Genomic DNA, 26,978 nt, shown 5'->3' on the forward strand with positions numbered 1-26,978 from the left:
ATGCATGGGTGGACATGACATGTGTATGCATACACATATAGATGAGTACATGTATGTATGCTAATGTGTGTAGATAGGTATTGTGTATGTGCAGGGGGTCTAAAGCCTCATTGCAGTTTAAGCAGAAGAAGACTTTGGGAACACCCTCTACATATGCCTCTGTACACACACACACACACACATACACATATATTATGTGAGTGTGTTTATATCCATACCCACAAATATTTGTATTCATGTATGTGCATATACATGCAGACATCTACATATGAATACAATCATGTCTGTTGTCTCTTTAATTTTATATCTCATTTTAGAAAGGGTGGAGAAAAGCCTCATGATGACGGAAGAGTCATAGTCTTTTCATAGAGTTGCCTTATTTGACTCAAAAATTTCATTTCTTTTCAATTTTCATTTGAAATAAAGCAGTGATGCTCATCCACCTGTCTATGGAACTTGGAAAAGCTGCACACCCAGCTTGGAGTTCACAAAGGCTCATGCTCAGACCCTAGCTGGAATGGCTGACACATATTTGGCAGCTGTACCTGGGTCCAAGAACATCTGACTTGAGACACTTGGTTGCTGTATTACCCTGGGCAAATCCCTTACCCTCGATCTCCCTTAGTTTTCTCATCCATCCTAAGGGGATAAAAATAACACTTACTTCCAGGGGTATGCTATTAAATGTCTAACTGTGACTCTCGAGGGGGAAAAGTACATATTTTTAGTTTAACCTTCAGCATTATTTTCTCCATTTTCTTAAGTCTAGACAAGAAAACAATAAATCAAACCCTGATTTGTGGCATTTGCTGATATCTGAGGAGCAAATGCTCACATTGAGAATTGTGCAGTTGGATACCCATGAGCTGGGTTAAGCTGGTTCCAGGCCTCACTTGCTATGTTTCCCTTCCCCCACATTGTTGTGAGGATAAAATGAGGTAACATTTACAAATCACTTTGAAAACCTTTGTTATATAAATGCTGGCTATTATGATTTGTTCTCTCAATTCATCTCTAGAACATTCCGTGAGGTCAGTGCCATTATCTGTCAAGGCAGAAGTGGAAAGGATCCCCAACCTTCACAGAATCCCAGATCCTTCTCTTCATGATTAAATGGACTTATTGACATAAGGTCAAAGGTCACAACTCATAAATCATCCAGCATTTATTGAGCACCTACTCTGCATCCCAGAGGCACTGTCATAGATGATACAAATAATAAGACTGAAATAGTTATTTCTTTTAAAAAGTAGTCACATACCTTAAAACTTGTTCTTTGCCATCAGAATTGAACATAAAGTTTTTTCAGCAAAGAATTTTGTTGGAAAAGAATAGGGTTAGAGTAGATGTGGCTATAGGATTTGAGGAGATAAAATATAAAGATTTGAGGAGATAAACTATAAAGTTTTTCCTAGACTGAATCTATTTTTTTATAAACAGTTTTAAACAAAGCCCATGTTTTGTGTATATTTGTTGAATTTGATGCCTTCTCCCTTTTCCCCCCTGAGCCCTATCCTGTTGGTTGCTCTCTTGGGAGATAGATGCTGATCAGTCCGAATAGTCATTGTAAACTCCTATGAGTTATGTCATCTTGGGTGTTTGTTGAGTATTGCACTGAATGGTTTTTCTCCATAGTTTTTATTTTATTTTATTTTTGATTTTAGTGAAAGCATTGCATTTTAGTTCAGCACGTTCAAAAGTCTCTATGGCTAAGATTGGTATTTGGGTACTTCATATGCATTATATAGTTTATTTTTCATCCCTTAAATCCCAATACAAAGAAATTATATATAATGCTCTTTTATCAATGTGTATAATCTTTCCAGTTTATGTATGAGTTCTTGAAGAAGAACAATCACAGTATATGACCAATGTGTAAACCTAAACAGAGGTCAAGTATAAAGTAAAACTTGCCATTTGGGAGTAATGGACATAAGGTGAAAAAATACTAATAATTGGAAAGAACAAATTACATACTTAATAATTGAGAATTACTAACAGATCTGTTTTTTTAAGGTTTAAATGAAATTTATCCACTAGAAAAACATAAAATTGTGTAGACTTATTTTTAGTTATTATATTTGTGCAAATGAAAATTGCATTTTTGTGAATTCACTAATTAAGGGCATCCTTGATGAATGCCATGTATGCAGAAGACTATGGAAAGAAAATGGTCTTAAGACTGTGATTAATCCTGGCCTTCTGTTTTTGTTGTTTTAATGCTATAACAATTTAACTTTCCAGAGGGTTGACACTGTCATGTCATAGTGAAGTATTGGGAAGATAATTGTTTGGTCATAGGAAAAAAAAAGACCAAGCTAAGGAACTCTTCATGATAGCAAAAATAAGCTTAGAATAGGATTTTGAATTAATAACAAATTTTAAACTGTATATTTTTATTTTTTCTAAATTACATGTAAAATTTTTAGAATTAAAAAAACAAACAAACAATTGAATTCCAAATTGTCTCCCCTCTCTTCTCCCCTCCCTGCATTGAGGAAGCAATTTGATATAGATTATACATGTGAAGTGATGCAAAACATTTCCTTTTTTTTTTTTTTGGGCAGGGCAATGGGGGGTTAAGTGATTCGCCCAGGGTCACACAGCTAGTAAGTGTCAAGTGTCTGAGTCCGGATTTGAACTCAGGTCCTCCTGAATCCAGGGCCGGTGCTTTATCCACTGCACCACCTAGCTGACCCAAAACATTTCCTTTTTAACCATATTGTGAAAGAAAACACATTTAAAAAAAAGAAAAATAAAGAAAAATTTAAAAGTATGTTTCAATCTACATTCAGATTTCATCAGTTCTTTCTCTAGAGGTGGATAGCATTTTTCATCATAAGTCCTTTGGAATTATCTTAGATAATTGTATTTCTGAGAATAGCTGAGTCATTCATATTTGATCATAGTAAAGTATTGCTGTACAAGGTTCTCCTGGTTCTGCTCACTTTACTTTACATCAGTTCATGTAAGTCTTTTCAGGTTTTTCTGAGACTATAATGTTCATCATTTCTAATAGCACAATAGTATTCCATCACGATCATTGTCCAGCCATTCCCCAATTGATGGGCACCCCTTCAATTTCCAATTCTTTGCCACCACAAAAAAGACTTGTCATCAATATTTTTGTACAAATACGCTATTTTCCTTTTTCTTTGATCTCTTTGGGACCTGAGAGTGGTATTTCCAGGTTAGGGGGTATGCACAATTTGATAGTCCTCTGGATAGAGTTCCAAATTACTCTCCAGAATGGTGGGGTCAGTACACAACTCTTCTAACAGTGAATTAGTGTCCCAATTTTTCCACATCCCCTTCAATATTTATTTTCTTTTTCTCTCATGTTAGCCAATGTGTTAGGTGTGGGGTAGTACCTCAGAGTTGTTTTAATTCACATTTCTCTAATCAATGGTGATTTAGACCATTTTTTCATTTGACTAGAAATTCTTCTTCTGAAAACTTCCTGTTTATATTCTTTAGCCTTTTATCAATTGAAAAATGATTCATATTACAAATTTTATTCATTCTCTGTATATTTCAGATATGAGGCATTTATCAGAGAAACTTGCTATAAAATTCCGCCCCCCCCCCCAGTTTTCTTCTTTCCTTTTAATTGTGTTTCTGCAAATTAAAAAAAAAACAATGATCAAATTGATTGATTTTACATCCTTCAGTGCTCTCTCTTGTTTGGTCATAGTTTTTTTCCCTTGTCTATAGATCTGATAGGAAAATTCTCCTTACTCCCCTAATTTGCTTATGATGTTACCCTTTATGTCTAAATCATGTACCCATTTTGACCTTATTGTGGTATGTTGTGTGAGATGTTGGTCTATACCCAGTTTTTGCCATATCAATTTTCAGTTTTCCCAGCAATTTTTGGTCAAACAATAAGTTCTTTTCCCCAAAGCTTGGATATTTGAGTTTATCAAACATGATATTGTTGTTGAGTCTTTTTTTTTTTTTGCTGGGCAATGGGGGTTAAGTGACTTGCCCAGGGTCACACAGCTAGTAAGTGTCTAAGTGTCTAAGGGTCTAAGTGTCTAAGTGTCAAGTGTCTGAGGCCGGATTTGAACTCAGGTCCTCCTTAATCCAGGGCCGGTGCTCTAGTTGTTGAGTCTTTTAAATCATGTCTGACTCTTTGTGACTGCATTTGGGGTTTTCTTGGCATAGATCCTGGAGCAATTTGCCATTTACTTCTCCAGCACATTTTACAGATAAGAAAACTGAGGCAAATAGGATTAAGTGATTTGTCCAGGGTCACACAGCTAATAAGTATCTGAGACTTGATTTGAACTCAGGAAGATGAGTATTTCTGATTCCAAGCCTAGTATTCTATCCTCTGTGCCACCTGGATGCCCGTAGATTACCATAGTAACTTCCTACTGTTTATTTTGTATTCAATTTATTCCATTGATCTGCACTATTCATAATAGATTGTTTTGATGATTACTGATTTGTGATACAGTTAAAGATCTAGTATTCCTAGGATTTTAAACTACAATTTTCAGAACCAGTATATCCATCTTTGGAGCAGCCTCAAGCTTATCCCTGGTTCTCTCCTCTTCCTGAATAGAGTCTCCCTCCTGAAGTATTAATGGAGGATTCTTAGCATTCATGCTTTCTTTGATTCATTTCTGAGTAAGCATGTGTCAAGATGGAATTGGTGTATGTATGTACATATGTACGTATGTGTGTGTACGTATGTGTGTGTGTGTGTGTGTGTGTGTGTGTGTGTGTATAATAGGAGCAGACAAGGAAAAGAAATGGGGTCTTGAAAGCACAGGATATATAGAATCAATATATGTACACCAAGAAAGAATTCACCAACCAGGAGCCTGAAGAAGGACCAATGAAGGACTTATCAGAATTAGCATCATTTCCAGTCAATTCAATTCAATAGACATTTATAACCTAGCTTCTATGAGTAAGACACTGTGCTAGACAATGGGAATTGGATATGTAAATTCTCTCAGGGCATGGGTTTGCCATTTTCATTTTGTCTTTGGATATGCACTGCCCAGCAGAATGCCCCATACACAGAATGGGTATTTTGTAAGTATCTGCTGGATTAAAAAAAAGGAAACGATGAAATAATACAGCCATTACTTTCAAGTAGTTTACGATCAAATGGGCATATGAATTGGCTTTTCATCCACAGTATTTAAATATCTACCAATTCACAAGTATATGTATATAAGTAAGTATTTTATAAGATAGTATATGATCCTGGCAAACAAGAGGTACAAACAATGTGGTCTAGGAAAAAAAGGAGGTAGATAATTCCTTTCTGTTGGGATATCACAAAACAATCCATGGAAGAGGTGCCCTTCAAGCTGTCCCTGGAGAGAAAAGGATTTCATCAGGTAGAGATAAAGAAGTGCACACTGGGCACAAAGGATTGCCTTTGGGAATGTATCAAGGTCAACAAAATCCAGATATGGTTACAAAATAGCTAATAATTGCTTTCTAAGCTAGTACTTAAGGTGAATATTGAAAATGAGGAGAAAGGTAAACTGGAACCTGGCTGATTAGGCCAGCCCTTAACCAGCAAGTTTAGAGCTTATATTTTATTCTAGGCAGCTAGTTGGTGCCTAGTTTGAGTACTGGGCTTGTAATCAGGAAGACTCATCTTTGGGGGCAGCTAGGTGGCGCAGTGGATAAAGCACCAGCCCTTGGATTCAGGAGGACCTGAGTTCAGATCCAGCTTCACACACTTGATACTTACTAGCTGTGTGACCTTGTGCAAGTCACTTAACGCTCATTGCCCCACAAAAAAAGGAAGACTCATCTTCATGAGATCAAATCCAGCTTCAGAAACATATTAACTATGTGATCCTGGGTAAGTCGCTTAATCCTGTTTGCCTCAGTTTCCTCACCAGTAAAATAAGATGCAGAAAGAAATGGAAAACACTCCAGTATTTCTGCCGAGAAAACCCCAAATAAGGTCACAAATAACTGTTTGTGGCTGACCAATAAGATATATATATATATATATATATATATATCATATATATCATATATATGGCTGTACTTTAGTATCCCTCACAATAAAATAATGACAACGGAAACTTTCCTGATCTAACGTCCACAAAACAAGTGGTGGAGAATTATGGTCTCAGATATAGTTATGAAAATCATTTGAACATCATAGACTTTTGTTCTTGTCCCTGCTCACAACTTTGACTTCAGAAAGGGGGGGGGGGAGGATCATGCATCATTTTTCTTTTCTGCAGAGCTGGACAACTTTGACATCCTGAACCTGCCCTGAGAGTACAGCTAATTATAGGAGAGTAATGTGGTGGCCTCATTCTACCCTGTGTATGCATTATTTTAATACAAGAAAATTGTCTTGGCTCTCATGTTAAATAATGAAAGAAAAGAAAGAGAAGTAATAGTGGAATGAGGACAGAGAGAATTAGAAAAATGTCAGAAAGGAATGAGTGATAGGTAACACACCCAAGCTGGCAGTGCAAAGTCATTAACATTGTGACCACCACCATTGACATCTCATCTTCAGATGCATGTTTAAATTTAATTATCTTTATGACTATAGAAATGCTTCTTGATAATATAAACCAATGTTTTATTATTGTAAGAGTATGGTTGAAACCATATTAACTAGGTGGGAACACATCTCTATCAACCAATGAATCACAAGACCTTAGATTAAGTTGAAAAGAATTTGAAAGCTATTTAATGAAGCAAAATGATGCCAGATCAGAATTCCATTTCTCAAGACTACGGCTTTTGGTTAAGCCTTCTGGAGCATCTACAAATTATCAAGTAGGATGATAAAAAATCTTTTCCAGAAACTGGAATGTGGCTTTCCAGCATGTCACTGAAAAGGAATTTCTTGGGGGAAAGGAGACAGGAAAGAGGCTTCTGCTTCAGCTTCAGCCTTGTCCAGGTCTCCCTCTCTTCCTTCTCCCACCTCTTCTGACTAGAAGATAAACATCCAGCTTCAGTACTTTGGAACATCCTGTCTTCTCATCTAGTGTTCTAGCAGCATCCATGGATCAGCTTGTGGTGATATCTGCATCACTTGGAGCTAAAGACTTCCTGCCCTCACAGCTCTACAAGGAGCCCAGAGAAGAGAGGACCTCATGCCAAAGGGGGACTTTTTGATCACCCCACAGGAGCTATGTTACCCCTTTGCCACACATGCTTGCTTTGTGTGAGCCCATTTTCCTCTGGATTCTGCAGAGAAATGGGAGAGTGTGTAATAGACTTTTGAGAGATGTTTTCTACCAAGATTCCTTACTGTACAACCTTTCTAAAAATACCTAAATGTGGTAATAGCCCACTGGTGGGGGCTTGAACCAATGACATCCAAAGTGTGCTTAGAACCCTAAAGGTTGATGTAACCAAGCTCTTGATCCTGACATATCAGTGGAATTGGGATAAGGATGACTTAGAGGTTACATAGTCTACACTACATGCTATTCATCTCAACTCTCTTTTGTCAAACTCCTGTTAATAACTGGGGTCATTTTCCATCTGATCTGTAGATATTTTATATTTCCAGGTTGTCTTCCCTAATAGAATATGACCTGCTAGAGGGCAGAGGACTTTTTTGTCTTTCTTTGTGTTTTCAGTGCTTAATATAGTGTCCTGCACAGACTAAGTATTTGATCAGCACTTGTTGACTGACTGACTGACTGACTGACTGACTGACTGACTGACTAAGGTAAAAATAAAACAGTCCTACGTATGAGCAATAAAAAAATGGACTCCCTGCAGTGTGTTAGGCATTGTGATGGGAGCAAATGCTAAGATAAAAATTAAAAAGTCCTTGGTCTCTAGAGGTTTTTATTGTGTCAGCGTAGTGGCTTCATATAAAAAGCAGGGCTCAGACAGAGTCTCAAGGGAGTTAAAGGATTCGGTGCTGCAGAGGTGAGGAGGCCAGGCATTCCAGGCATGGGTCATGAGCAGTGCAAAGGTTTGGATTGGAGAAAATTTCTTGTGTGTGAGAACAAAAGCAAAAATGCACCAGCATCTACCATTCTGGAGTAACCACCCCTCAACACAAAACAGACCACCACAATGTCAATCTCCTTTTATACTGGAATTTGTCTTACTCCACTCTCTAAAGAGAGAAACAGAAATACTGCTTAGAATAGTGTGCATTACCCATAGTTCACATTTATGTGCCTCTTGCAGTTATGTCTCTGGCAGCATAGTAAAGAGTCTTAGAATATTCTTAAATGTATGACATAAAATGCATAAGATTGCAAAAGAAACAATTACATTGAAATGTAGTGTTATAAAACATAATTTTAAAAACCCTCACTCCTAGTCCCCAGGTTAAGAACCCATGGTTTGTTCTACCCAGAGAGGGGTTTCTATCTGTGTTGCTGTAGGTGGCTCCCATTTAGGCTGGAAATGCAGGGGCTTTGAGTATCCCTTTCCCATTGTTGATTGGCACAATGGAGCCCTGAGCTGTGCCTGTTCTTCCCTCTTCAGACATCCTAGTTACCCCACAGCAGTTAAGAACTGAGCTCAGGGGACCCACCCGCCTTTGCTTCTCTCCCAGCTTGGATTCCGGGCATGCACTACCATGCCTGGCTTTGCATTGCACCATCCATCCTGTGAAGCAGATTGCACTAGGTCATAGACCTTGGAGGGATGGTTCTCAGAGGCTGCTGGGACCAGTCCCTTCCTCCTGTACATAAATGAACCCGGGGAAGTCAAGTGACTTGTCTGACTTGATTCAGGTAGGAACTTCTAGAGGGGAATTTGAATCTAGCTCTTCTACCTTCAGAGGCATTGCACCGTTTCATGTCTGATGCCACACAGCTCCTTAGTGTCAGAGCCAGGAGGACTGCTGGGCTTCTGTATGCTCACAACCTGGGCTCAGTGGCATCCTGGGATTGCAAAAACATGAGGGTGTCATGATTTAGATATTTCACTTGGGAACCACTGGGGAAGAATGGGTCTATGAACTTTGGTCGCTAGAGCCCGTAGGGTTTCTTACCTCCTCTGCCCAGGGTCACCATGACAGATGCCAGCGTGGTTGGTCTCCATAAGGCTCCAGAAGAGGTGTCTTCATCGGCTGCTCAGCTTGACATTGGGAACACCACAGTTCTTTGTATTCCAATCACTTAGCACAGTGCATAGCACATAGCAGGCACTTCCTGCATTCATGCTGTCCTGCCAGACCAAAGGAATTCTTCTAAACAGAGCATTCTGCTCAGACCGTGCATTCTTTGTGAAGTCTCTTTTTGCCTTCCTTGCTTTGTGTCCTGAAGTGACTCATATGTCAGCATAGTTTCTCCATTAACTCTCTTCTAGAACTACCTCCAGGAGACTACGAACACGGGGAGAGCAGCAGGGCAGGCATTTCAGCCATAGGATGGAATGAGGCTCCATAAGGCTTGAGGCAATAATGAGAATAAGAGAATAATTCTTAGAATTTGATAGTACCTGGGGGTCTGCAAAGTGCTTTCCATATGTTATCTTGATAGTCATAACAATTCTATGGGATAGGTGGATCTTTGTTTTACAGATAAAGAAACTGAGGTTCAGGAAAGAAGTAGGTTTTCCAGAGTGAAATAACCAGTAAATGACTGAGGTGGGATTCCTATCAGGTCTTCCCGACTCCAAGTTGCTCTTAAGTACTCCATTAGGAGGAGGAAGAGAGTTACTCATTTATATAGCATAGTAAGGCTGGAGAAATGCAGAGTGACTGCTTTCATCATTCAGCCTTTGTAAAGTCTAATACCCTGGAAATCCAAGTTTACCTGGGCATCTTGCCACCTTCTCTGCCACTGTCATTGTCCCCCTTCAATATACTTAGAAGAGCCTCAGACTTCCAGAAACCATGCCCCACTCTCTGTGGGAGTTGATCTGCTCAGTTTTGGAATTCTGTCCTGAGGCTGAATTGTCCTGATGGATAAGTCAGTAAGGGCCAACTCACAGGTTGAGCATATTGAGCTGGTCCTATGTAGTGATTCCTATCATGTCCAGTTATTTTCCAGGACACCCAGGAATCTAGCTGTGCTGTCACATATTACATATGCACCCCTTCCCTTTTCATCTTTGGAATGTTACCTCCAGGGACAATAACCAAACCAGCATTGACACTACCACTAGGAAGAGGAGAATAACAAAGGGTCTGGTGGGTTTGCTAGCGATTTCTGTCACTCATTACACCAAAACTCCCTCTCTGGCACCCCAGTTCTCTCCATGCCTTGTCTCCCCTACTAAAATGCCAATTCTATGAGCGCAGGTACTTTTTCCCTTTGGGATTTCTATTCTCAGAAGTTTTCACACTTCCTGGCACAAAGTAGACATTTCATAAATGTTTTTCTTTCATTCATATAACTACAGTTTCTTTTTTCCATCATGGGAGTTATTTATGACTATCATCAAAACTTCCAGAAAGTCCCATCCCTTTGGATATGACTTGTTGAATTTAGACTATGTAGTGCTATAATTTACTTCAATTCAGCAAGTCCTTGTAAGTCACCCATCTTTTCTTGAAACTCAGAAATTTACTGTCCTGAAGTCTCAAATGTGAATTCGTGGTTAGCAGAATCGAAGTTAGCAGTTATAGTTCTTTAAGGTTTGCTAATTTCCTTACACATTTAACTCATTTGATCCTCAACATAACACAGGAGGTTGTTGCTATTATTATCCCCATCCTATAGATGAGGAAACTGAGGCAATAGAGGCTCAGTAACTTGCCCAGGGTCACACAGCTAATATGTTTCTGAGGTAGGATTTGATTCCCAGTCCTCCTGAGTCCAAATCCTGCTCTTTCCACAGTGCATTACCTGGCTGCTGTATCAGAACAATAGAAACCCCTTGTTTGCTTTCCTCACGAAAACTAGGTGAGAAGAGCTGGTGAACAGGCATTCTAGCTGGGATAGGATTAATAAAGAAAGGGATAATTTTGCAGTCCTATCATAGAGCTAGAGCTTAAAGAGACCTCAGAGACCATTTATCTCAACTCCTTCATTTTTCAGGAGAGGAAACTGAGCTCCAGTGTCTTTCCCTAGTTTATGCAGGTAAAATGTGGCCAAGCAAGGTTCTTAACCTAGGTCCCCTAAATCCAGAGGCAGTGTTCTGGATGAGATGGACTCCTCCATAATGTTGCAGTGGGACACTTGGCACTTGTGTTGTTGGGAACCAGGGCCATTAGAAGGTAGGCTAAGGGTGAGGTTGGAAAACTGGAAGAATATCAAAGGAAAAATTCAACTATTTTGTGGTTGTTCAGTCACTTTCAGTCATGTCTGACCCTTTGTGACTCCATTTAGGGTTTTCTTGGCAGATATATTGCAGTGGCTTGACATTTCCTTCTCCAGCTCATTTTACAGATAAGGAAACCAAGACAAGTAGGATGAAGTGACTTACACAGGGTCACACAGCTAGTGTCTAAGGCTAAATTTGAACTTAGGTCTTTCTGGGTAATAAGCATTTGGGACATATGAACCAAAGGAGGGAATTTTGGAGGACCCCAAATGCCAGGACTTTCTCAGGCATTTCCTTGAGTAAACATTTACAAGATGTTGACAAGCCCATCACCTTTGCTTTGGAGCCTGTTGACTAACAGTTGCATGAGCATGCCTCCTGACCTTTTTTGCATGGATTTCTTGCTGATTGATTAGCTTGTGTCTATTGCCTTTTTCTTATGAAATTATGGCTTGGGGATTGTCTAATCTTAATTCATCTTTAAAGGGTGATCAGAGTTTACAGAGAATAGATTGAAGTTAATCCTCCTCTGTCCAAATTGCTACTAAAATACCTGGAAATCATCCAATGTTCTCCCCTCCCCTTCCCCACCTGTGTTTCATATTCTGCAATATTTTTGAAGACCTCAAATCAGTCCAAGAGGAATTAAGAGAATCAGTGGAAGAGGCTGAGCCAGGGCCTTCTGGAACGCAGCCTAGTGCCTCCGTCACAGACGAAACACAAGAAGGCGAGAGGCACCATCTGGATCACCTTCACCACGGTAAGGTCAAACTTTTACCTATGAACGAATTTGAAAAGGCAGCCCTATTTCCATCTTTCATCTTCATATCTGTGCTTCCTTCCTGATCTTTTTCAGTGGTTTCATTATTCTCTCATGAATAAGGGGCAGTAGTTGGTTGTGGAAGCTCAAAGCTGGGTATTGATCTTATTCTTTCTTTCTTTTTCTTTCTTTTCTTTTCTTTTACTAAATGGGTTAGGGGGAAAGAAAGGAGATCACAAAATGTCCTCTGGCTATGACAGTAATTCTTTGTTCACAATTCTGACCCATTTCATATCCTGCCTCTGTCTTATTCAGTCGGCCAACACAAATGACTTTGGCCCAACTGGTCCTCATTTCCAGTGCTCAGTGAAGAGGCTTAAATCTCATCCTTGAAGTCTCTGGGAACAAGTGCACATTTAGAAGAGACTTTTTTGAATTACTTTTGTTTTCAGAGACAAAAAAGAATTTCTTGCTTTTGGCACATGACTTGATTGGAGGTAATGAGCATCCTGGCTCTGAGTGGCACTTATGACTGCCCCAATTATGGCTCTGAAATGGCTACTAAGGCATCGTGTGCCTGAACTCAGAGTCTCTTCCTCCATCATTCTCTTCTTCCCCCACACACTTTTGAAATGACTCATGTTAAGGAGGCCCACTTCCTTGTGAAATTCAAGATGAAATGAGCCCTGTGGATTTAACTTTCAGGCTGATATTGTACAAGGTGGGTCTTTTTAGCAAGATTCACCCATGCTCATTGACAAATCCTTCACCTTGGCATGATGGGTGATGACTGGTGGGCTAGCTTTCGGGTCAGGAAGCACCAGGTTCAAATTTTGCCACTTCTCTGCTGTGTGACTCTGAACATGTCACACCTTCCTTGAGTCTTGACTTCCTCATCTGTAAAATGGGGCTAGGAGTAGCCCTTCCTTCACAAGATTGTTGTGGAGTATCAAAAGCATTAATATATTTAAAGTCCTTGGTAAACTTTAAAATGCTATATAGAAGCATGAGCTATTCACTGTATTTAAATTGGTAAATGTTTAACAACTGGCTCTCCAAAAACAAAGTATAATTAATCCACATTATTCACATTTTCTCCATAATTCTCTTAAGAATAGATAATCAACAGAACCACAATGCAATGCCTGGCTTTGTAACATTGGCTAATTTCTGAGGTGAGAATGCATACAGTAATATTTTCATCATTAGGCTCTTGTAGACTGGCATAGCTAGCTCCCTCACAACCCTGACTATTATTAAATGAATCTATCTTTCCTCCTCCTCCTCCTCCCCACCACCACCATCATGATTGTTATAATATGTTTTTCCTTAGTTCAGAGGGACAATATAATTCCATGCAAATGAGAGGCGGTGTGGTAGAGTGGTGAGGGAGGGGATTGGATGACATAACCTCTAATGAACCTTTGAATCTGTAAAAGGGGGGGTCACTTAGGTTGGACGTCGTAGCTGTTAGTCATGTGGGAGTTTTCAGCACCTCTGTTCCTGGCCACGCAGGAATTTTCATTGGCATTTGGCTAGCGTTCTTATTTTATTTCATTTAAAGAAAATCAATGAACATGACTCTAGTTTCAATGAGATTTTTAACTATTGTCTTTAACTAGATAACTTCATCTCTGATTCGCCTGGCTGGTGGGACTCTAAACACTAGGAACCATTTTGTATGAGGGACTAGGATGAGAAGATATCTCTCACTACCAGTCTGATTTCTTCAAGGCACTCTACCATCTCAGTTCCAGGGAATTCATCTATTGCACACTAGGCACTGATCCAAATTAAAATTCAGCAGATACTTGCTAAGCACCTAGTATCTTTGAAAATACTATACGAAGTCCAAGGCATCAAAAACCCCAAACTCTCTCTGTCCTCAAGGAGCTTACATTCAACTGTAACTGGAGAGCACTATATGTGTCCAGAGAGGTATTATGTGAGGTAAGGTGAGATGACGGCAAAGCAGCGATGCAGACAAAGGTGGCCAGGAAAAGTACAGGAGTAGGAGACTCCTTAAAGTTGGTAGAAATGGCACTTGAGCAGAGCTTCGAAGAAAGAAGAATTCAGAAAGGCAGAACTAAGGAAAGAGTAAATACTGCTAGAAAATTCTAGAACCTGAGGGAGCCATGGAGGTGACCTCCCCCATCCCACTCCTATTGGATAGATTTGGCGTCCTAATATACCTTGCTCAGGGTCACATGGTAAGTGAGTGTCTGAGGCAGAATCTGAATCTAGCTCTTCTTGACTCCAGTTCAGTGCCCTGGTGAGCATTCTATGCTGTGTGAATAAAGTTAGAATGTCTTTTTAGAGAGTAATGTACATGCTATTTCCCTAAAATTATATGAGATTTACCTTATTTCTCTTCTTTTACAAATACTTCCTTGCTATGACTTGGTCCTGCCTCAGGGGATAAGCACCTGAACCTTGTCTTCCTGCCTGAGCCCTCCTGCACGATGTTTAGGTCCACAGCACCCCATCTCCCAGAACTTGGAGCCAAGCATACTCTTTTATCTTAGCTCACTAATTCTGTGCCATTAGCTTCCTGACTGGTCTTTGATTTACTTCTAAATTTGGGAGCCAGCTTAGCAAAATAAAGGACTAACAAGGGGACATTTGAAAACAACATTTTCAATTAAAAACTGAATAACTGAAGATAGTTTGAAAAGGCTTGTTCTTACCAGGTGCTTTTTCACTGAAGACTAAATCTTTTACCTAAATTTGTTTGTTTTTTAATCCTATCATTAACTCAGTTACAAAATATGATGAACCATTACCTCTTGTCACAAAGACAAACCCCAAAGCATCACACGATCTATCAGAAAGGATTTATTAAGCATCTGGTATGGCCAAGCACTGTGCTAAGTGCTAAGGACACAAGGACAGAACCAAAACTTCCCTTGCTCTCAAAAAGCTTCCATTCTACCAGAGGAGATTTACACACAAAAGTCTATAATTACATGGCATGTGTATATAGCATATATCTATATAGCATGCACATTGATGCAAATAGGCACACCGTAATGGGAAGAGAAGCACTAACTGCTGGGGGGATCGGGAAAGGTCTCATGTAGAAGTTAAGCTTGGCAGAGGCATAAAGGACACAAAGGGTTTGAAGGGGTGGGGGTGAGGAAGGAGGGCCTTACAGGCCATGGGGAAAGCCTGGACCAAGGATAGCTCCAGGAGCCAGCAGGAGGCCAGTGGGACTGGGTGGGACCATGAGAGATGGAGATTATTGGGTGGAGGACTTTAAATGACCGGGGCGAAGGGAGTTTAGATTGGATCATAGAGTTAATATGGAGACCCTGGGGTTTATTGAGAAAGGGCACTTTTCCCTTCCAGCAGCATATTTGAGAGGCCCTGTGGGACAGTGGTTAAAGAGGGCTCAACTTAGAGCCCGCAAGACCTGGGTCCAATAAATCCTTCTTCTGATGCTTACTAACTGTAAGACTAGGGGAAAATCGTTGTATCCTCTGGGCCCTCAGTTTTCTACCTTTTAAAATGTGGGTGATAATATCAACTTTATAGGATTGTTATGAAGCCCAAAGTAAAACGGTCTGTCGAGTCAGTCCTGGCTAAGCCTCAAGGTATTCTAGAGCAGTGTCCCAAAAGTCCTTAATGCGGTTATTAAGCTCTGTGGCGGCAGGTCCATCCTGGAGAGGTAAGTACCTCTTTTCCAGCTTTTAGTCCTAGAGATTTGCCCGGGGGTAAAGGGTATGATCCAGCAGAAGTTCCATTAAACCCCATGGCTAAGAAGCTTGGAGCTGAGAGGGGATCGTGACGGACATTTTAAATACTGATTTGCATGTTGTGATGACAATGATTGATAAGTATGGTACTTGAGATTTGGCAAACGTGTTACAAGCTTGGGAATCTTCAAATAGTTCAGTTAGGTAGTGTTGGTTAATAGAGGACTGTTCTTAGAGTCAGGAAGACCCCAGTGAAAGAACTGCTTCAGTCACTTAATCATTGTATGACCCTGGGCAAGTCACCTCACCTGTTTGCCTCAGGGTTTTTTTTTGTTTTTTTTTCGGGGCAATGGGGGTTAAGTGACTTGCCCAGGGTCACACAGCTAGTAAGTGTCTGAGACCGGATTTGAACTCAGGTACTCCTGAATCCAGGGCCTGTGCTTTATCCACTGCGCCACCTAGCCGCCCCCCTCAGTTTTTTAAAGTGTAAATTGGGGGTAATTATAGCATCTTCTTCCCTGGGTTGCTGTGAGGATCAAATGAGATGAAATTTGTAAAGCCCTTAGCACAGTCACTGGCATGTTTGTTGTTGAGTCATTTTGGTCGTGTCTGACTCTTTTTGACTCCATTTGGGGTTTTCTTCTCAAAGATCTTGGAGTGGTTTAACACTTCCTTCTCCAGGTCATTTTATAGGTGGAGAAACTGAGGGTTAAGTGACTTGCCCAGGGTCACATAGCTAGTCAGTATCTGAGGCCATATTTGAATTCAGTTCTCCCTGACTCCAGGCCTAGTGATCTATCCACTGTACCACCTAGTATTAGGTGCTAAATAAATGCTTATTCCCTTCTTTTCCTTTAACTTGTCTATCTCAGTTTCCTAATCTGCAAAATAAGGAAAGTAATAGCACCTGCTTCCCAGATCAAAGAAGATAACATGGAAAGTGCTTTGCAAGCCTTAAAGTATAACAGCAATGCAAGGTATTACTATCTCATTGACTGTCCTGTGGTTCTTCTTGGGTCATGCCATTATTACCCCATTTGATAGGTTAGAAAACTGAGGCAGATCCAGGTCAAGCTGGAAAGTGTCTGAAGTTGGATTTGAACTCAAATCTTTCTGACTTTCTGACTTTTTCAGACCATGTTCACCTAGCTACTCTGATAATAAAAGCTGGTCTTTCTCGAGTGCTAATGAAATATCTTACTTATGTATCTCATGTGGACAGGAAGGTGCTGTTATTACCATCCTCGTCTTATAAGAGAGAAGACTAAGGCTCAGAAACTAAATGGCTCCTGCTCAGAGTAGTGCAGTGAGGGAATGCTGGGTTTGTAGTCAGAGGCTCTGGGGTTGAATCTCACCACCTGTTAGCAGGGTGAGTCATCTTACCTCCCATGTCAAAGGTGACGGGGAAGAGTTGAAGGCTTCTAAGGTCCCTTACAACTTGTGATCTTGGATAACAGGACTCAATACACACCACCTCTACAATTAATACCTTTAGCTTCATCTGCCTCAGTTTCCTCATCTGTAAAATCTGTAAAATGAAAATAGAATTGTAATGGATTTTACAAATGAGGGAAACTGAGGCAGATAGAGGTGAAGTGACTTATTCAAGCACACACAGTTTTATGAGGTGAGATTTAAATCCAGGTCTTCTTGACTTCCTGGTGAGCCCTAAGACTGACACACCACCTTTTCCTGCTCAACTTCCTTTGCACCATCCCCCACTGCCTCTCCTAACCCATTTCTAGGAATGAGTTGCTAGGAAAATGGACTGATCTGAACAGGCATGAAAACCAAAGATCTGTTGCAAGGTTGTGCTGGTAAATGTTTAACAACCAGATTTTTGAGGGAGACAGGTAGTAGTATGCACATTATTAGCATTTCCTCCAACACTTTCTTAAGTCCAGACAATCCACAAAATGCTAAATCAAGTCCTCATTTGTAGCACTTCCCAGTTTCTGAAGTGGAAGTGTTCACACTGAGAACTTAATAATCAGCTCCCTCAAGCTTCTTCAAGCTGGTTCCAGCACCTTCCTGGCTAGGCACCACAGGTACTTCTCCCAATCACCCTCTGTAGGAGTTCTGGACTATTTCTGATGGAAAAACTGTAGCAAACAAAAAAGCCACCCCTCCATCCGCCTTTTTCTTCACTTCTCTGAAAATAGCATGATAGAATTTCAGCGACCACACACCTCTCACATAATGTTTCAATTATTTTTGTAACTCCAGATGGGGACTTGTTGGCAGAAGAAGCAATGGCTCTGGAGATGGATGATGAAGAGTCCAAGCATGATGTACCTGAAGCAGAGCAGCTAAATAGGAGAGGAGCCTCTGAGGGGGAGGTGGTACTAGACTCCAGAAAGCTGGGTCAGAGGTGAGAGCAGAGGAACCAAGATCAAATAAGGAGAAGGAGGAAGGAGAGGAAGAAGAAGAGGGGGAGGAAGAAGAGGAGGAGGAAGAAGAAGAAGAGCAGGAGGAGGAGAAAGAGAAGGAGCAAGAGGACAAAGAGGAGGAAGAAATTGAGGCATCTCTGGGGAGGGGATGGGTAGTAGTCAATGCCACTTCAGCACCCCGATGTTTAGTCAAAGTGGCAGAATTGACCAAGGGTGGGGAGATTCCTGGGGTCCATTGGGATGGGCAGGAGTCAGGAGCTAAAGGAGACGGGTTAGCTTCTAAGGAAGAGGGAGAAGTGAAAGAGAGGACAAGGAGAGCATCAGTCATAAGTGAACCAAGATCTCCCGGAGAGGAGTCCTGGAGGGACAGAGATCTAGAGAGAAAGGAGGTTTCAATCCAGAAGGAGAAAGTAGGGAAGGCAGACGGGGAAGGGCAGGATGGTATAGGAGAATTAAGGCATGAGAGCAAGATGGCAGCCCACAGTGAAGGAAGAATGGGGGAAACAGTGATCCAGAATGGATTAGGAAACACCAAGGAGGGAAAGAATGAGAGCCAGGACAAACGGGAAAGAGGATACACAAGAGCTGTGCCACCAGCCAGAGGGGACATGGCAGCTCGGAGAGAAGGGTCAGAGATGGAGGAACTTGAAGGCACCAAAGAAGTAATGTTGAAGAGAAAGGAAATATCCCAAGAGAGGCAGGAAGGTGGCAGAAGGACAGCGGCTCTGAGGGCTGCGACCCCAGAGGAGGAAGGGGTGAGGGAGGCTGCTGATTTGGAAAGTGCTAGTGGGGAACCTGGTTATTCTAGTGGTGTGGAGAAGGAGATAGCTGCTGTGGAAGAGGAAGTAGTGACTGAGGAGGAAAGTGAGGCACTGTATGAGACTGTGAGGGAGACTTTCCAGAGGGACATGGTGATGCCCCCAGCTGTAGTTGAAGGCAAGGAGGTTTTTGAGCAATTGGAAGAAACCACAAATGGAGAAGAAGATAAGAAGGAAAAGGAGTGTGATGCCAAGGAAGGAGAAGTAGGACAGGGGATGGAGTCTGTGGACAGGGCAACATTTCATAGAGAACGTGCTGAAAAAGAGAGAAAACTGTCTTTGGAGGAAGCAGCTTCTGAAGTCAAAGAGTTTTCAGGGAAAGAAGGAATCCCAGGGAGGGAGGAACAAGTGGAAAGAGAAGATGGAGAAACCCGATATGGAGCCATGAGAAAGGTGACTTGTGGGGCAAAAGAAGAAAACAAAGTGGAGAAACAAGAGATGGAATTACTGGAGGAGTTTAGGAGGTCACCCAACAATAGAGAGGGAGGCCCTGACATTAAATTGGCAAGAGAGGAGTGGACACCTGAGGAGGAGACCACAACACCCACTGAAAACCGAGAGACCCTGGGGGAAATAAGAGAAATAAGGGCTAAAGAGAGAGAAGAAACAGAAGTCCTAGTGGAGACCCACAGAGCTGTATTTGAAGAGGAGCCTGGGAGGGGGAGAAAGGTCAATGAAGAAGCTGCAGCTCCAGCACCAAGGACAGAGACAGAGCTGTCTCTGGCTAACAAAGCCCCAAAGGACAAAATACAGGATGGGAAAACCTTTCTGGAAGGACAAGCTGAGGAAGATGTGAGGGAAGCAGGAGGGATGGCAGCAACAACACTGAAGAGGGAGGTGTTGGCAGATGAGGCAGCCTCTTCGGGTACAACAGAAGAAAATAAAGCCTCCTCTCCTTCAGATGTTGCTGTGGGGGAAACTTGGCCCAGACAGGACCAGCTATTAAAGAAAACAGCAGCTGCAGGCAGGGTGGCAGCGGAGAGGGAGGGGAATGGAGAGAGAATCCCAGTGGTGGAGGACTTGATAGGGAAAGCATCCCCAGCTACCAAGGAAGGGGTTTTTGAAATGAGACTCGTGAGCCAGGCATTGGAAAGGGATGGAGATCAGAGGGAGGAGATAGTGAGAGAATACTGGATGAGGGAGAGTGGCCAGGCCAAGGGTGCAGGGGATGAGGAGGAATCCAGACTGGGATCGCCAGAGCCCAGGGGAGAAGCTTCCCCCCGAGAGGGAGGGTCCAGGAACCAGAGTGCCCAGGCCTTAGAAACCACGACTGTGGAAAAGGAGATGACTGGCAACAGAGAGAAGCAAGAAAGTACAGCACAAAGGAAAGGAAAGGCCCCAGGAACTGGAGCCCCAAGGACCTGAGGTGAGTATATAGAATAGCCCAGAACCCTTGAGCAGAAGCGAAGAGTGACAGGGACCCAGGGCATCCCTTCCTCAGCCTAAGCAACACACAGGCATGCTAGGCTTACTGGAGGCCTCCATGTGGACTGTTTCTAGCACCCAGTCAATGGATTCAGCAGTAAGCATTTAGGAAACTCCTCCTGGAAGGGGGTAAGGTTGGCAACTAACCAACATGTATTTGCTGAATACCTAATATATGTGAGGAACTGTCCCAAGAGCTGGGGACCTGGAGACAAAAGAGAACAATACCTGCCCTCAAAAATGTAAAAGATGCCATCCCTGATTTCAAGGAGGTTCCATTCTCCAGGTGATGAGGTAGGGCATATGTACAGATAAGCACAATATGAGGTAGAGCAGGTCATGGCAAAAAGGAGAGATCCAGACAAAATATTCTAGAAAAATTGAAGGGGGAAGGTTCATTACCACTTAAGAAGGATGGTGTGGTCAAGGAGCTGGGGTCAACATGTAGCCAGAGCTGGAAGGAACATCGTGTAGCCAGGGCTCAGCCACAGCTGCTGACATCTGGTAGGGGGGACACTTCCTTCCCTTCCACTTTGCCTCTCAATCCAATGTGCCTCTCCCCCAGGGTGGGTGACTTGATCGCTTCAGAATTTTGACTTTCAGTGAGGCCACTGTATTCTTGGGGCTGGAGCGGTGCATGGTGGAGATGGGGACTTCCTGCCCTCACTAAGCATTGTATTTGTTTTCAGATCTTCTCTTTGAGAGAAGGCCTCCCCCTTGAGTCAGGAACACAGGTCTTCACTGTGTGCAGCTCATTATTCTCCCCTCATCCAGGGGCACAGTCAGAATAACAAGATCAATGTCAGGAAAGGGCAAACAAGTGACTCTTCTCCCTCTACCCCAAAGTGGGGGAGAAATGAGTTGAACATTCCAGGATTCTCTTTCCCTTTCTTCCCTTCCCTTCCTCCCTCCCTCCCTCCCTCTCTCCCTTCCTTCCTTCCTTCCTTCCTTCCTTCCTTCCTTCCTTCCTTCCTTCCTTCCTTCCTTCCTTCCTTCCTTCCTTCCTTCCTTCCTTCCTTCCTTCCTTCCTTCCTTCCTTCCTTCCTTCCTTCCTTCCTTCCTTTCTTCTTTCCTCCTTCCATTCTCTCATCTCTTTCTTTTTTTTTGAACAGGATGACATGAAATTTCATTGCTATTTATTGCTATTAAGTATTTTCTGTGCCTTCACCTTAAAATTTCAGTAAAGTTTATATTTGTATGGAACATGTGGAAAACTATGGAACAAACAGTAATCTCCAAAATGTATCCTACCAATGATGTACCTCTGTATTCCTTTGACTCCCTCATAGTAATGAGTGAGGGTTCTGCTTGGCTATACTGAATTATCAAACTGGTAATATTGCCTACCTTTTTTCTTATTTTTCAGACAGCTTTAAATATGGCTTCTGGAAAGCACAAGAAACAGAAGAACGAGTCTCTAATCATTGTCTTCTCCAGACCTTTCCAGAACTAAGTGTTTTTTTCTCCTTCTGAGTATTATACACATACACACACACACACACACACACTGCTATAGATTTGTGCTGGATCAAGATGCCAATGTACTTATTTTTGTTGATACCCAATATGACAAACTTTTCTGTTTAATCCGGAGGAAATACAGGACATGAAACTGAAATGGACTTGCAAAAGATAACTTAGAAAAAATACTCTCTTATGGTATCAATCTGTAAATGTTTCCCAGAACTGAAATCTATCAATTTTCTAAGTGAAATCATATTTTAAATTTGGTCCCTTTTATCCTAATACTATCCTAAAGTTTTATGCAAAAATCACTCTATAGTTTTATGAGTTTATGCAAATTTATTTTTTGTTTTAAATTAATTTCCATTTCCATTTTAATTAATTGCTTGGGGGTTACCAAAGTGAAACCTGTGTCTTGGAATGGCTAATTACTTGGTTTCTTGGTCCATTAAAATCATATCAAAGGGTCTCCCATGTCTTTTCATCAAACAAAGTCCATTGCTGACCTATAGGATGTAGTTCCTGGGAATTAACCTAAAAAGATGGATTTGGTGGACAAAAAGTCTTTGATTATGGTCTAGAAAGATCCTTTCTTTCTGATAATGCCCACTTCTCCCCTTTAAGTGGGAAGGGTTATTCTGAAAGGTTTCCTGAGTGTTAGTATTTTTATCATCCTTCCTTCCCCAGATAGCCTACTAAGCTCACAGTTCACAGCATTTCATCCTAAGGGTCTTCATTCCTGGGAAACCAACATTGAATCAAAGGAGTGTCTCCTTTAGCTTTAGGGATGAGAACAAGATAACCCTGGGAGTTAAACTGGGAGAGCCCAGACCATGCATATCAAAGCCCTGCTGTAGTCTTGGTGTTGATATCCCAAGGATTTATCAGGCGGGATGGGTTGACCCCTGCTCTTGCTTCTCTGGAGGGGGATGAGTGGGGGCTGTGCTAAGAACTACACCAGTAAATAGAGCTTTGGATTTCTGGATCACCACCTGGGACCACTTCCTAGGTGAGTGTGAGTCAGCCTCCCTCTACAGAAAGGGGCTTCTGGCTTCCCTTGGGATTCCTCTGAGCACAGAACACTGCCCTTGGGGACTACTGGCCTTGGCCCATCTTTTCCCTGTAAAGAGGTGATTTGGCAGGTTGGACAAATCATTAGCTCTTAGAGTGGGAGAGCTTGAGTTCAAATCCTACTTCTGATGACAATTTTGTTTGACCTTAGGCAAGTAACTTGTGGCGAGTAAAACTATATGTGGTAGCCTTATTTCTGTTCCAAGTTTAGGGAAAATTAGCTGGGGTTTCTAATATATTTGTTACTTATAAATGAGAAGCTTTAGCACCAGTTTTGGGCATTAAGCATTTATTAAAGCATACCAGGTATTAGTAAAGAGAGAATACTTGGCTCAGAAACTTAAGAAGCCTGTCTACCCTAGAGGAGAGATAAGAGCTCAGTCTGGCCTGCTTCTTTCTCCAAGTCCTCCTCCATGAGCACATGGGAGACCCTAACTGAGTGTGGTAACTTTTTCTGGGTCAGGAGGAGAGGCGGTCCTTACACCCTGCTTCAAGCTAATTGGCTAGCATCACCCAAATCCATTGATTCACTGGACTTGAGGGCAGTCCATGAGCAGAACATGCCATGCCGGGGTCAGAGTTCAGAGAACACACCCTCTGAGGGCCAGGCCTTCAGGTAGGTGTGGTCCCAATCAAGTTAACTCCAAGTGAGTCAATCAGCAAAGTCAATCCAATCAATCTTAATATAATGCTCTTGTGTGTGTGTGGGGGTGGTCTGGGTATTCCAAAACCCATTGTTCTTCTCACAGACTCCATCCCTAACCCATCTCAGTTTTGGTGGGGGGGGAGTGTGGAAAAAGTGGACTTTGAGGTCCTTTCTGGACCTATGATCCTCTGGCTAAAAAGGGAGATAAATTCGAGAGAGAAATGATCACTAAGTCTAGAAGGTGATGAGCTCATTCATTGGTAGAGAGAATTCCCTCACTGGGAATTCTGATCTGGTCCAATACCAAACCATCCTTCCCCCCAGGTCTCCTTCCCCCAAAGCCAACTGCTAACCCCTAAACATGTAGTACACCTCCCACACAAATGCCTCAAAATGTGCTAGCTGGGATGTCTGAGACCATGGGGACCAGGATTCTTATTTTTATTGTTCCTTTGTTCTTTTAAGGAACACAATCATTGATCATTTACTGGAGAAGAAGGATATTTTGGGGGTATGTGGTGTTTATGGTAAAGAAAACAGGTCAGAGGGGTGAAGTTGGGGCTTTGAGGGAGTGGTGATATCTTCAATAGAACTGGGATGGCATTCTGGAAGGGATGATGTTGCTTTCCTTCTTTGCCTTGCCTTCTTCCCCAGCCCTCAATTAATAACCATGGTGAGCTAGCTTGGGAGAGGGGACTCCCCTGCTCTAACAGGCTTCTTCTACATGATGTTTGTAGGCACTGGGTCACAGGGGGCATTATTTCATCCTCAAAGTATGACACGCCATGCCTCAATGAGCCCTCACATCAGAGATTTTCTGTACTTGCTCTCTGTCTTTGCCCTGTGGAATAACAATGCTTTCATGGAATGTGTACGAATGTATAATCTCCTTTCCTGCACTGAGCAGTGCTTTTTGTATGATGGACAGGAAGGAAATGATCTGTACAAAGGACTCATGGCATCAATGTCCTTGGGACATCCATGTTCATGGTCCACTTGAGTTTTTTCTCTGCACTTTGGTATGATTGAGCTGAGTCTTCCGTGTGGGCAGTATGTCAGTGCAAATGTGTGCATCACCCCTCGGCTGACACTCTTCTTTAGTGTTCTTCATTCTTAAAAGTACCAATAAAGAGGCTGCTGAAAGGATGACCTTGACTAATTAAGGTGACTCTTCAATACGTGCCTGGATGCATGATTTCCCCAACATGGAAAATGTGCTTGTAGGGGAGCTCACAGCCCATCTCCTTCTTTTTTTTCTGGGGCAATGACTTGCCCAGGGTCACACAGCTAGTAAGTGTCAAGTGTCTGAGGCCAGATTTGAACTCAGGTCCTCCTGAATCCAGGGCCGGTGCTTTATCCAGCCCATCTCCTTCTGATATGGTCCACCTCTCATCCCTGCCTACCCTCCCTCCCTCTTTAATTAGTCACAGGAGATCTGTGAGGTTCTTATTTTCTAAATTCAATTTTTAAAAGAAGAAAAATGCCAGTTGTTCATTTGTATTGAAATTTTCCATAAAAGGGATGTGAAGTACAGAGTTTACTCTGCACATGGCTGAGTAAGTTAGGGATGCAGTTCTCCAGTTATGCCCACTGAGCTCTGCCCAGATTTCTGTGTCTTGGACTCTGGGTCCAAGAGTAGATGAGAAAAGGAATCAGTAAGTGCTGTTGTCAAGGAGGCTGGAGGCAATCGTCCTGGAACTAGGCTAGAGGTGAAATCCCCCTCTGCCTGAGCACTCCTGCTTTGGATAAGCCAGGGAAGGGATGGGGAGAGAAAAGACAGGAGATGGTGTTATTGTCTAAATTGTACTAGGCACACACACCGAAGCAAGATGTGAGGATTCTCTTATCTAGTTGCCTTTATGTGATATCGCCAGTGAGTGAGTGAATGGAAAAAGGCATTTATTAAGCACCTAGTATATGCCAAGCACCATACTATGCATTAATAAGAAACAAAACCAAAACAAAATAACAAACACTCACCCCCCTCCAAAGGTGAGATAATTCCTTCCCTCAGGGAGCTCATATTCTAATAGAGGAAAGAACACAGACAGGGGAATGATTGCTAAGTAAGGGAGGGTTGAACAGGAAATTCCAAGTGATGGAAAGGAGTGCCCAAAGGCCATGGTATTCCTTGAGCAACAATGAGGCACATGAGATGTAGATACTGGGGAGGGTAGTGCAGAAGAACACAGGGCATTGTGTGGTGGGTATGGGCCAAATTTAGTGTGGGGAGAGTTAATTGGACAGCTCGACATAATATTAGGGTAAGAAAGAAGATTAACAGCTTATTTTCCACAAACAAATCAGGTTTTGTTAATGGGAACAAATCTACAACACAGGTGAAGTTAATAGAACCAGAGACAATGAGAAATGGGATAGAGAAAGGGAAAGATAAGATCCACTTGCCAGATGATTAGAATCTAAATCTCTATGGCAAAAAGGCTCCAGGCATCCCAAACAAGCCTGGTTTGAATAAAAACTGACTCAAGCCTTAAACTTACCTCCAGCTCAGCTAGCCCAAAGAGCTAGCCTTACTTCAACAACACAAACTCACCACCACCCAGAATCTGCAGTTCCAAGGAGAATCAGCTGCGAAGTGTCCCCTGACTTGGTCTGAAGGTCCACCACACAAGTGTATCTCTCTCTCTCTCTCTCTCTCTCTCTCTCTCTCTCTCTCTCTCTCTCTCTCTCTCTTCCCCTTCCTTCCTGCCTCCCCCACTGACAGGGAGTCTCCAATTGGTTCACCAGACCCCCTGGGCTGTCCCCATTATAATTTGGCCAGGCCCATGTGGCTGTGGGGGAACTCCTAGGTGGGGCTTTTTCAAGGTTACATCTTTTCAGTCGTACCATAATGAAGCAAAGATGGGGTTATGGAAACCCCAAATCACAATTAATTCCTTACAGGTGGCTGGCAAGATGCCCACTGGCCTGAGTCTCATGGGAACAATGACAGATTTGTCCATGAGGATATCACTAGCATAAATGTGGCCCGTTGTGTCTATAGCATCTTCCTAATCATACACTTACCCATTATATGATGCTGGGCAAATCCCTTACCCTTTCCATGCCCCAGCTCCCTCTTCTGTAAAATGAGGGGCCATCCTCAGTTTCTGAGATTCCTTCCTGCCCTAGAATAAGACATGACTGCTGTCCTCCTGTCTTTGGTTACAGGAACACACTAACAAGGGAACAACAAAAATCCCAATGCCGTCCTCTCCCACACACATCTCAAACCTTGGCAAAAATCAAGTTGGAAGAGGAAATCCCTTGTCACATTCAGGTGCCTCCACTTAAAAGTCTTCTCCAAGTTCTATCCCCTCTGTCAGCAAGGCCTTTGCAAGTAAACTAACTCTGGAGGGAAGTAAGCCCTGAGAACTGTTGTTGGTGGTCATCCTTCATTCTGTCCACTGTGGCCTGAGAACTACTATCACAAGAACCCATGCTCTGTCTTAGCCCCGACAAAAGCCTAGACCCAGGTTTCTGCTGCAGAAATGTCCCCTTCTAATAACCCATCTCTCG

At 42.3% G+C, this 26,978-nt stretch overlaps 1 protein-coding gene across 1 annotated transcript in view; it reads left to right on the forward strand.

The window, feature by feature from the left end:
* Window positions 1-23,402, forward strand: part of ERICH3 (glutamate rich 3) — a 130,033-nt gene extending 106,631 nt beyond the window's left edge. Inside the window, 4 exon segments of the mRNA XM_044005386.1 lie at window positions 11,813-11,950; window positions 17,872-17,981; window positions 17,984-20,219; window positions 21,645-23,402. Of these exon segments, the coding sequence (XP_043861321.1) occupies window positions 11,813-11,950; window positions 17,872-17,981; window positions 17,984-20,218 (2,483 nt within the window). The 3' untranslated portion in view covers window position 20,219; window positions 21,645-23,402.
* Window positions 23,403-26,978: the final 3,576 nt, after the last annotated feature.

This window comes from Dromiciops gliroides, chromosome 4 (genome assembly GCF_019393635.1).
Source record: "Dromiciops gliroides isolate mDroGli1 chromosome 4, mDroGli1.pri, whole genome shotgun sequence".
Taxonomy (NCBI): domain Eukaryota; kingdom Metazoa; phylum Chordata; class Mammalia; order Microbiotheria; family Microbiotheriidae; genus Dromiciops; species Dromiciops gliroides.